The 11072-nt window shown below is 43.1% G+C and overlaps 1 protein-coding gene across 1 annotated transcript; it reads right to left on the minus strand.

Annotated features, from left to right (window-relative positions):
• Positions 1–1502: 1502 nt before the first annotated feature.
• On the minus strand, positions 1503–7175 carry LOC140684502 (basic helix-loop-helix transcription factor scleraxis-like). Its single transcript, XM_072931732.1, has 2 exons — positions 6554–7175; positions 1503–6410 (listed from the first exon to the last, which is right to left on the minus strand). Exons 1-2 carry the CDS (start codon positions 7040–7042, stop codon positions 6360–6362), a joined length of 540 nt encoding a protein of 179 aa, XP_072787833.1. The 5' UTR covers positions 7043–7175; the 3' UTR covers positions 1503–6359.
• Positions 7176–11072: the final 3897 nt, after the last annotated feature.

Here is an 11072-nt window from a genome sequence, read left to right on the forward strand (position 1 = left end):
CAGATTTTCCACCCAGCCAGATGTTTCAGACAAAATTCAGGGAAGTTCTAATAATCATAGAAAACATTGCCAAAAGGCGTCTTGGTGAAGTTTGCATCTAGTGTGGGGTTTGCTTTTCTTGGCTTTTGCTTTAAAGTGTTGCATACCACTTGTCTGTGGTATGCAACACTTCAAAAATAATTTTCTGCTTGTCATTTTCCATCATATGTTTGTGTGGTGCATTATTCCTGCCAGGTGTGGCACTACCAACATTTCTACATTGAAATGCATCTTTTAAAGAACATTTTTCTATGAGTTAATCCCTGATTCTAATCAGACCTCCAAAATTGTCACCTGTAAATTTAAACATCATCCAAACAAATAGTTAAAAACTCTACTAATTCAGACCTGAGAGGTCCTTCTGATAGAAACAGACCCCTGCCTCTGACTGTTTATATTTTTGGAAATTCCCTTTATATGTCTGTTGAGTTCCTACATTCTCCAGGAATCTTTTTTGCTCCCCTCTTTATATGCATACCTGGCTGCCTCTAATCTTATCTGGCATAATAGATCCTGGCACTGACCAAAAATATGGGTTTTTCCTTTTCCTGTGAAGTCCTTGCACTTTTCTTTTTTTTTCCCTATTCTACAAACTTTCTTTCCAGAGAGCCCTAAACTCATCATTTCATAAAATCACAGGAAAAATTAGATTGAAAAGGACTTTTTGAGTTATTCCATACATCTTCCATTTTCAAAGCAAGGCTGACTTCAAAGTTAGACCCAGCTAGGCCCTCACTCTGTCAAGTTCTGAGGCTCTCCAAGGAAGATTCCAGACTCCCTGGATGACCTGTTCCAGTGTTTAACCATGCTTGTGGTGAGAAGCTTTCTTCCTTAAGTAAAAGAAAATAAAGATTCAATTATTGCAAGTTGTGATTTTTGCTGCTTGTGCTTTCATTGTGTGTCCCTTGGGAAAGCCTGGCTCTACCATCCTGTGTAGCTGCTGTGACACTGCTGTTGGATTTCCACCTTTTTGGTTTTCTTGTCTCTGTTTTAACCACCCCTCTTCACACAGCCTGTCCTGGGTGTCCTGTGTTTCAACCCTCTCCCTGTTCCAGTGGCTCTCTGCAGTGATTATTGCTGCTAAAGTCACCTTTGTTTCTAATATAAAGGATTAATTTGACACTATAGAGTGAAATGATCCTCCTGCTCTTTATTTTTTACTGTTTGGTAAAGGTGTTATCCTCCTCTCATCCTGCATCTTTGGTTTTTTGGATTAAAATGAGCTCTGAGAGTTTGTGTTTTCTTTACTTATCTGTTTGGAGGCTTCACTTCATTTTGCTGCTTTTCATACCAAAGATTTTCCCCAGGAAAAGTGAGCTTCACGACACCCTTTCAGGATAGAGCACAGCTGTCTGATCTTATCTGGGCCTGACAGATGCCTACTCTTCCCACCAAGCTCCACTGTCTTATTGAAAGAATTACCTGTTTCTGCAATCTGCATTTAAAAATGATCTGCATACATATGCTTGGAAAGTAGGGCTTATTTTAATAATGTGAAGGAAACACAATAAGATGTTGGAGAGAGACGCCATAACAAGTAGAATTACTTTTATCACTTCCTTGTTCCATCACCCATTTCAGTGTAATTGTGTTATTTGTATTGACTTCTCCTTTGGAAGAGTACATAGCAGTTTCCAAATGTTTAATTAAAACCTCACAACACTTCTGTGATGTGAATGTTGTAAATGAAAGAGTAGATAAGGCCTTTCTAAAGCAACTTTCGTCTTAAGTATTTTGTTACTTTTTATCTATCACCAAAACAGGGATTGCTTTCTTTGGTGCACCATAGTTCACTTGTATCAAGATGTCAAATCCTTGCAAAGAGGGACATTTCTTGGCACCATGGGGAATACCCTCCATGGTGGGCTACTGGTTACTCTTCCTTATTCATCCATGCCTTCTCTTTCTCCTTCCTCTTCTGGGGAAGCCTGTGCTCCTTGCTGTATGATGTCAAAAGTGGGGTGAATCTTCAAGGTTTCTAAAACTTCATATTATATTGTAGCAACTAAATGATTTCACTTGAAATAAGAACCTGTGTTGCCAGGTATGAATGCATATTCAAATTTTGAGAAGGTTTTAAAAGAAATATATCCACAAGAGCCAGTTTAGTTCTTCTCACTATTAAGAAATGGCCTTTTTTCCCCCCTAAGCTTTCATGAAACTCTATGGTATTTTTTATCCTGGTAATAGTTTTTTTTCCTTCCCCCACAATCCTCATATTGATTCGTTAGAACCATTTTTCTTCAACCTTCAAAGGTTCCAGATCTTGCCTTTGTAGCATGCTGTCTATTTTAGCTAATTTTATATAAGTTCATTCTCCTCACCTTGTATTATCCAGTAGGTCTTACTATTAATCAAGACAGCATTTTCTTTTTCTGAAGGTGTTATTTGGGCAGTCAGTTTAGGTTTGATATAAATTTTGGTGATATTCTCTGGATCTAGTGTCAACAGTCTCACAGTGCAGCAGGCCAAAGCACAGAAACACAGCAGGGACTGCTCACACTCTGGGCTCTTTTACTTGTCTGCCCTGATGAACTTCCACTAATGAATCAGCCTCTTCCTTTCTTCTCCCTCCCTTTTCCCATCCTTTCCCTCCCTCCATCTCCTCCTGTGTTTGGCACTGAGGATATTATACATGCCCTGAGCAGAGGAGCTCACTTTTCATTTTCCCAAGCTTTCCACCCACTTCCCTTCTCTCCTGCCAATGCACACACATGGTGCATTCATCCACATCAGTATGCTGCTGAAATCTTGGAGAGATAGATTTGAAAAAGGGAAAGAAAAACATTAAATACTTGTATTTTAAGATGGCTATAGAAGAGAACTTCCATTTTAATATTTGCAGTTTGTTGTTTAAATTAGTAACAAAAATACTGTTTATTTTAGCAAATATAATCACATTTTGCAAACAAATACAGATTTTTGTAACGAAGCAGATTTTCCATGAAAGGGAACTTCTGTTTTGTAGAACAGAAGTGAAAATAGAAGCTAACATATGAAACTACTTTGACTTACATTATGATTAATTCATAAATAACCAAGAACTATGTTCAAATGCTTCTTTAAACTTAACCAGTAAGATCAAACAACATGATTTATTCACTTTGCTTGGTGCTGTTTTTATACAGTGATGTAGCAGGCTAAGTAAAATGATTTATACAAAGTACCATGCTTGGATTATTTTAACAATAATTTAATAGGATCTGAGACCAAATGGTGTATATCTCACTGTTTCTGCTTTATTCATGCATCATGTAAATTGAATAGCCAAGTGTTTACAGGAAAACAAAGCTGAGGTTGGCATCAGGCATTCCTCTGTTCATACATACAGAACAGAATGCACTCACAAATAAGTCAAACCCCAATATCTGCAGAACAAGAGGTGGTTTGGCACCTCTGGAAAAACTCACATTATGCCAATGCCTTGCCATCAAGTAAGGTACTTGCTCTCAGACACCCTCAAGATTTTGACTTGTATATTTGTGCATGCCATGAAGAACCCTGCTCCATGATTAAAAAAATAGTACTGATAAGACACACAAGCTCATACAATAAAAACTCAGTAAAACACCAAATGATGATGAGCTCTTTATATGTGCAATCTGAGCCCTCAATTAATCTGCGTCTCCAAAAATTAAATTATTTTTCCCTTGATTTATGGAAAACCCATTGCAGAGTAACAGCTTGATTTCAATTTTTTTTTTTCTCCTAGGGCTAGAGAAGTTTTACATTACAAATAAAGCAAAGTGAAGGATTTGTCCCCAATTTTCCTCATTTAAATACACACAGTTACACATACATAAACATTCCTCAGAGAAATCACGGTTATAATTGCTTTGGATAGACATTATCTGTCTATACCATAAATATTTGGGCCACAGTGCTCTGGGGTCTAATTTCTGCCACGATCAATCAGTGTTGCTGAAACTCCTGTATTATTTAGTAATTTAAACCCTGAGAAAATCTTCAAGCCCAGTTGAATTCAACAGTTTATCCTGAGTAAAGAGAGAAGAATTTAATATTACACTGAGCCACATTAAACAGGAGACAAGGCCAAGTTGTTAGGGGCTGCTCCTGCTTTTGTCATTGAAAAGCATTTTGTATAAACCCTTTACAAAACTAGGGAGATAAAATCCCTTTTAAAAGGAGAGCATCAAATTCCTATAGGATTGTAGAAATTATTCATGAGGGTTTCAAGTTGTGAGATTTCAGCTCTTACTTTGGTACAGATGTGGACTTCACATTTTACACTTGGTTCCTTCAATAACTAAGTATAAAGATATCTCATTAAATCCAAATATACTTCATTTGCCAAGAGCTACACTAAAAACTCATAAAACTGCAATAAAATCACAGCATTTTGAAAACCTGAAATAAATAATTTTGACTTTCTTACAAACTCCAAAATTCAGAGCTTAGTCAATGAAATATTTTCCTAAAATTGTTTGTAACTGCATTATATTTTGTCATTTTAGGGTATCATATGCAATGATACAGCTAAATGAATAAGTGAGTATTAATTGTCTATAAAGAGGTCAGATACTTTGGTTTAATGTGTTCATAATAATGTAGGGCCTAACTATAAGATCAGCTTTAATTGCAGAGCAAATAACTTTTTAAAAGACAAATTTTTCCAAATTGATTTAAAAAAATCCAGGAAGACATGTTTGTAGAACTCTATACCCACACCCAGAGGCCGACACAACACAAAAATTAAAAAAACCCCCACTTTATACAAAGCTGTAAAGAGTTCCAGCTTTGCAAATCAGTGCCAAAGCAAACAAAGACTATGATCTGGCAGCAATTGAAAGTTCCTCATTAAAAAAAGATTAATGATAGACACCTTCTAAAAGCAAAAATCTCCTCTCAATCCAGGAAAATACAGCCTGTAGCTTTTAATAACTGAAGAGACTGACGTGATGTGGAATCGCTGGGGCTTTGCTTGGTATTTTTCTTTGTTAGAATTCAAAGGAAGAGCTTATTGCATTTCTGTTGGTACAGCAGATTTTCCCTCATTGTGCTACAGAAAAAGTGGCCACTGTGTGTTGGGCAGGGAAGAAGGGAAACTAAAAAGGTGAAGTTGTACACCACGACCTTGCTCTTGCCAAGTTCTTCATAACGACTGCCAGAATTTGCTTTGCAGGGCGAGAAGAGAAAACCCTGCACAGAAAAGAAAAATGCTGCTTCTTCAGCCCTCCCGTTTGGCCAGAGCAGCACGGCTGGCCAGGAGCACAGATGGCATCAGGGAAGGAAAAAGGAGACAAGTTCTCCTTGCAGCACTTCTTGGAGTGGTACAGCTACCAAGCTCTCAAAGAGTACAGAGTTCCTCCCAAAGTAACAAGTTAAAGCCTAATTAATTACATTATAAATAGCTACAGAAAACATTGCGAAATTAACCTCCGTGTTTCTTAAAATCCAGCATTACTGGGGTTTAAGATTTTAGCCTGCTGCTTCACTAATGTCCAAATCTGAAAACAGAATATGCTTATTTGCCTTTTTAGAGTTACTTCTGAAAAAAAATATACATGTTAGTAAACTGAGGGGAGATAAACAACCTCAGCGATGTACAGGCCACGGCTATGGAAGGACCTGGGTGATGGGTAGAAGCCCTTGGGAAAGCCTCCTTGCCAGATTTAGGAATATCCCGTGCTATTTAAAGGGCTGGCATGACTCACGCTGTTAATAAGAAAGGAGCATCGCTTACACTGTGCCTCTCCCCTCTCTCTCCTGCGCTGGCTGCATCCCGTGCCTCTGTGCGCTGCGCCTGGGCACAGCCAGCGGTGCTGCTTGCACTGGAAGTTTTCCGACTTTCTGTGAACACCTCAAAATAATCTCCCAGCATCGGTGAGACCTCTCAAGCATGTCAGCTGTCGGCATCAGCCGCTGTCCCCGAGGTCTGGCGTGCAGCTGGAGGAGTGGGTGGCAGCGCTGCGTGCAGGCCGGGCTGGGCTGGAGGCGTAGGGCACGGCGTGTTCATGCCAGCTTCCCCTGACAGGGCACACTGTGTGTTTGGAAGTTCAAGTTTCATCATGCGACACAGGTTTAGGAGGCAGCAGGATCAGGGCTTGGCTGCTGAGCTTTAACATTTCTCGCGCTAAAATAGCTGCAGCACCAGGTGCAACCGTCTCAACAGAGGCAGTGAATTTCAGTTGCAAAACACCCTGAAAAAACCCCTCACAGTATGAAACAAAGTGCCTAGGCTTAAAAAGTAACTCTTTTAGCACTATGCTATCTAAATGTAAACATGCAGCACGAGTGAGGCGATGTTACCCAGCGCAGTGGTACAGTCAGAGCAGGAGTGGTGCGAGACCTCAGCCTGTTCAGCGTCCGGTTACGGCTGGACCAGGTGATGGTTTCTCTTTTTCTCGGTGCTGTTCGATGGACAAAAACACAGGTTAGGAGGCACCGAGGACAGCACTAAACCCATGGCCGGCTCAATCCCAAACCTGCGGGAGATACCAATAACCTCCCCAAGGGAGAGCTCCAAGAGAGGCTCTCGGAAGCCGGCCCTTACCCGCTGCCGCTGCTCGCTGAGGCAGAAGGTGCAGATGGAGCGAGGCGCGGAGGCGCCTGGTGGCGAGCGGGGCTGTGGGGGCTGAGCGGGCTGAGCGGGCTGCGGGCATGCAGGGCAGGGCTGCGGGCGTGCAGAGCAGGGCTGCGGGCGTGCAGAGCAGGGCTGCGGGCATGCAGAGCAGGGCTGCTCGGCGGCCGCCTCGCCCTGCCGGCGCTGCTGCAGCAGCAGCACGTTGGCCAGGTGCGAGATGTAGCTGGAGGCCAGGCGCAGCGTCTCCACCTTGGAGAGGCGGCGGTCGGCCGGGCGGGTGGGGATGAGGCGGCGGAGGGCGCCGAAGGCCGCGTTGACGCTGTGCGTGCGGTCCCGCTCCCGCGCGTTGGCCGCCGCCCGCCGCCCGCCGCCGCCCCGCGCCCGCCGCCGCCGCCGCCCCGCGCCGCCCGCGGCCCCCCGCGCCTGCCCCGCGCCCGCCGCGCCCCCGCCGGCCCGCATGGCCCAACGCCGCCCCGCCGCTCCATCACTTTTATGCGCGCCAGGTGCCGCATCGCCCCTGCTCGCCCCGTGTCCCGCCGGCCGCGCTTGGCGGCTGCTCACGGCCGGGGGCCGCCGCCGCACCTGTCGCGGCCCCGGGCTCGGCAGCGGCTCCGCGGAACCCCCCGCTCCTCCGCCTCCCGCTGCCGGGGTGTGGGGATCCAGGGCTTCCCTCTGGCTGCCCTGGCAGGTCTGGGACCCTGACCCCCCCCCTGTACAGAGCCCCGGGAGACACTGTCTGTGATCTCTGTCCATGGAGAGGAGTTTTCAATCTTACAGGATGAATTACAAGCTTTGAGTGTTTGATAAGAATAATAATAATTAAGTGTGACACGGGTGCAAGAGTAAAATTTTAGGTTTCTAGATTAGGGGTTCAGAGGGGACAAGATGGAGGAATTGGGTGTGTCTTGTCCTTTTCCTCCTTCTTCATGCCCTCCATGTTTCACTGTGGTGTTGGCATTTTTCTGTTGGTTCAGGCTGGGGACACACTGTTCAACGTAGATGATAGATATTGGCACATTATTGTAAATATAGTACACGTAGTTTCTGGTATATAATGTTTGTACCATCCCACTGAGGGGCAGAGCCCCACACGCTGCCCTGCAGGACAGAGCTGCGGCAGGGCAGCAGAACATGTTATAGATAATTAAAAATAAACAACCTTGAAAACAACACAGACCAATTATGGCTTCTTCTTTGGCAACGGGGCAGAAAGACAGAGACTTTCTACAATCTCGGAATCACCAATACCCACAGATTCCGACACCGGGTGGGGCCTCGTCTGCGGCTCCCGCATCCAGCGGTGGCACCGGTGCTGGTGGGGCATACAAACCTCCGCGGGTTTTAGCCATTCTGCGCCCCCGTATTCCATGTCTGTTCCAGCCGTGTGTATGCATGCGGGTGGGGATGTATGTCACAGGATCGTTCAGGCTGGGGAAGTCCTCAGACATCATGGAGTCCAACCTTTGGCCGGCTGAAAAGGTGATGACCTTGTCAGCTAAAGCATAGCACCAAATGTCATGTCCAGCTGTGCCTTGAACACCTCCAGGGGTGGTGATTCTGCCACCTCCCTGGGCAGCCCCTTCCAATTCTTGACAGCCCTTCATGTGATGAAATTCTTCCTGGTGTCCAGCCTGAACCTGGAGCTATGTCCTCTTGTCCCTTCGCTAGTTGCCTTGGAGAAGAGGCTGACCCCTACCTGGCTACAGCTTCCTTTGAGGTTATCTTTTGGCTGGAGTGATACATCAAACATGGAGGTGGATTTCACCATCTTCCCCAGGCAACCCTAGACACATACAAATCCAATTTCTCATTCTGTTCAGAATGAGTGTCTGCCTCAATCATTTACTTATTAAAAGGTCATCATAAGCACTAATTGATTGCACCTCTTTTCTTCATAAAAATTTGACATCCTGTCTGAGCTCAGAGACTCATGAAAGGTCATGGCACAGGTTTACTCAAATGAATCATCTCTACCTGATTAAGCAGCCCCTACTCACTCTTTTCCTGTGGACCTGGAGGCTTATTTGTGGTGACCTAAATATGAATCCTTCTTTCCAAATCAGGGCTGGATTAGCAGAGTCATATCTCTCTAATCATGGGTGTACACACTGAGGGTCAGCAGCTGTTTAGACGTGTTTGGCTGGGACTTGTGCCCTCTCAAAATGCAGCTGGTACCAACAGGCAGGGGACATCTCTGCAGTGCATTCCTCTGCTAGGATGGCAAAGTGCTGGTTTATGTTGGTTGCACTTTCTGTTTGAAAGTTGTAGGAAAAAATGGACCAACACCTCCATCAGCCTGTTGCAGCAGTGTCCTACCTTGGCCTGTTAATGAGCAACACTTATTTAATGTGATTTTCCTTTCTGTTACCTGGGAGAAAGAGAGGGAAAGCCTTTCGATCTCCCATTCGGTGATGTATTAGAGATTTTTGTGATTTCCATAGCAAAATATTGCTGCAATAAAATTAGCTTGAGGTTAAGGTGTTTGATAGCAAAGGCTGAAGAAATGCAAGGCTGCATGGGGAGGTGTGTGCCATGCTACTGGTCCAAAGGAATTTCTTTGGGGTGAGAGCAGGATGTGGCCCTTCATCACCAGATGCTGGGGAAAGCTGTGTTCAAAGTCATGCAGTCTTCCTGCAGTTTGTGAATATAACCATATCCTACTCTCACAGCAGGATATTCTCTCTGCTTAACCTTTCAAAAAGTAAATGATCTAGAAAGTTCTGGAGTTGAATTTCAATCCTAGAAGGGCTTCTTCTTTGAAGTATCCAGGTAAGCCTGCTCTGTCCTCCATGCAGGCTTCTTCCTTTTTGTCACCTCCAATATTTCTAGAACGAAATTCCTGACCAGACAAAGTCAATGACAAACCTACCATTGACTTTAATGGAGGCAGGATTTCACCCTTGATATGTTCTGGTGGCTGAGCACTGGATATAATTGATTCTTTGTCAGACTCACTCATTTGCTTAACGGTGTTTTCCTGTCCTTAAAATCTCAGTTTCTTTTTTTTATTTCTTTCTTTTTTTTTTTTTTTTTATTACTGAAGGTAAACCAAAACAAAATCAACCCCCTTCAACAAAAAGAACCTCGAGACAAAACTAAAACTGGTATTCTCAAAGTCAGAATTTAGGGCTTATTGATAAACCAAGAATGAGAAAAGGAATGAGCAATACACAGGAAGAAAATAGATGCTGTATCTGCAGAGAAAACCAGAATGATTTCCTGTGACTTTACAGCAAAAGGTAATTTGGGGGTTAAGGACAGAGGGGTGGCTGAATGATTCTTGTTCTGTTTCCAAGGCAGTTGGAAATAGTAATGCAATAATTTTTTTTATTTTGGTTAGATAAGGAGCCTTGCAAGAAGACCAAAATGCCGGTGACTTTAATTAGTAGGTTATTGATTGGGATAATATTTATGCAAGTGCTGGGGGAGCATATTCCTCGAGGAAGGTGCAGCATTGCTGTTATTTTCCAATTTGCTGAATTGCTAATAGCGAGCAAGAACGAGACTGCATGAATGCAAAGCAGAAGAGTGGGCAATATTTTATGTGCAGTGATAAGGTTTTGCCTGAAATTTGCCTTCGTGCTACATGGAGAAAGTTATCTGATATCCATTGTAAGGAAGCATTCAACAGTATTCAAAAGACTGGAAATATGAAGTATCTCACTGATTAGTTGCAGTCTAGTGGCTGGCATTTCTTTAATTTGCCTTTATTTTTTGAAGAACAATGTTAATAGGAAATAAAAAAAAAAAGAAGAATTCAGAAGAAGTCAATTTGGAAAAGCTATACTTATGAAAAGAGCAAGTTATTTAGAGGCTAACAAAAGAAACAAATCTAAATTAGCAGCGCTGAATGTCTCTGGTCACAGCCAAGAAGCCTTCCAAATGTATTTCCATTAAATAGGAAGTATAAGACAAAATTGTTCACTCGTTTAAAAAAAAAAAAAAAAGACATTTAGGGAGAAAAATGTCTTTAAAAAGAAGTACTTGAATGTTTGTGGCCTCATTCAGTGCCTGCAGGTCTCACTGACTTCAGTGAGACACTTGTTTATTCAAGAGCAGAAATATGGCAGTATCCTATGGACAAAATTTTTGGTTTTCTTCCCCAACTGTTCATATTTTTCTTCCTCACTCCATGGTGCTTCTTGCCACATGCTGTGTTTTTTGAAGGATTATACTCTGCTTACCTTCTCCATCAAAGCCATTACACATACACATGTATTTTTATTTCTGCATACAATATTGCTCAAACATATGAGGAGATATATCTGTGTTGTAGGCAAAAGCAGCACAGATCTTGTACAGATTTCCAAACCACTTTGTCATTAACTGTTTTATTAACCAGGACACTTCTGCAGTGCTTACCTGATAAGGCAGGTGCATGCTGTACCTCAATCACATTTGACAGAAGGGAGAGTCCAGCTCTAACAAAGAGAAACAAATACAGGATGTTGATGTCTGGAAATGTCCACAGAGCTGAAAATAATATGTT

This window comes from Taeniopygia guttata, chromosome 7 (genome assembly GCF_048771995.1).
Source record: "Taeniopygia guttata chromosome 7, bTaeGut7.mat, whole genome shotgun sequence".
In the NCBI taxonomy this organism is placed as follows: domain Eukaryota; kingdom Metazoa; phylum Chordata; class Aves; order Passeriformes; family Estrildidae; genus Taeniopygia; species Taeniopygia guttata.

What these genes read in the sequence shown, in the direction of transcription:
- LOC140684502 (XM_072931732.1), bottom strand. Translation starts at nt 7,042, where the DNA reads ATGCGGGCCGGCGGGGGCGCGGCGGGCGCGGGGCAGGCGCGGGGGGCC. An exon ending in TCAGCGAGCAGCGGCAGCGG is followed by an intron (nt 6,411 to 6,553) that starts GTAAGGGCCGGC and finishes TCCATCGAACAG; the next exon opens with CACCGAGAAAAAGAGAAACC.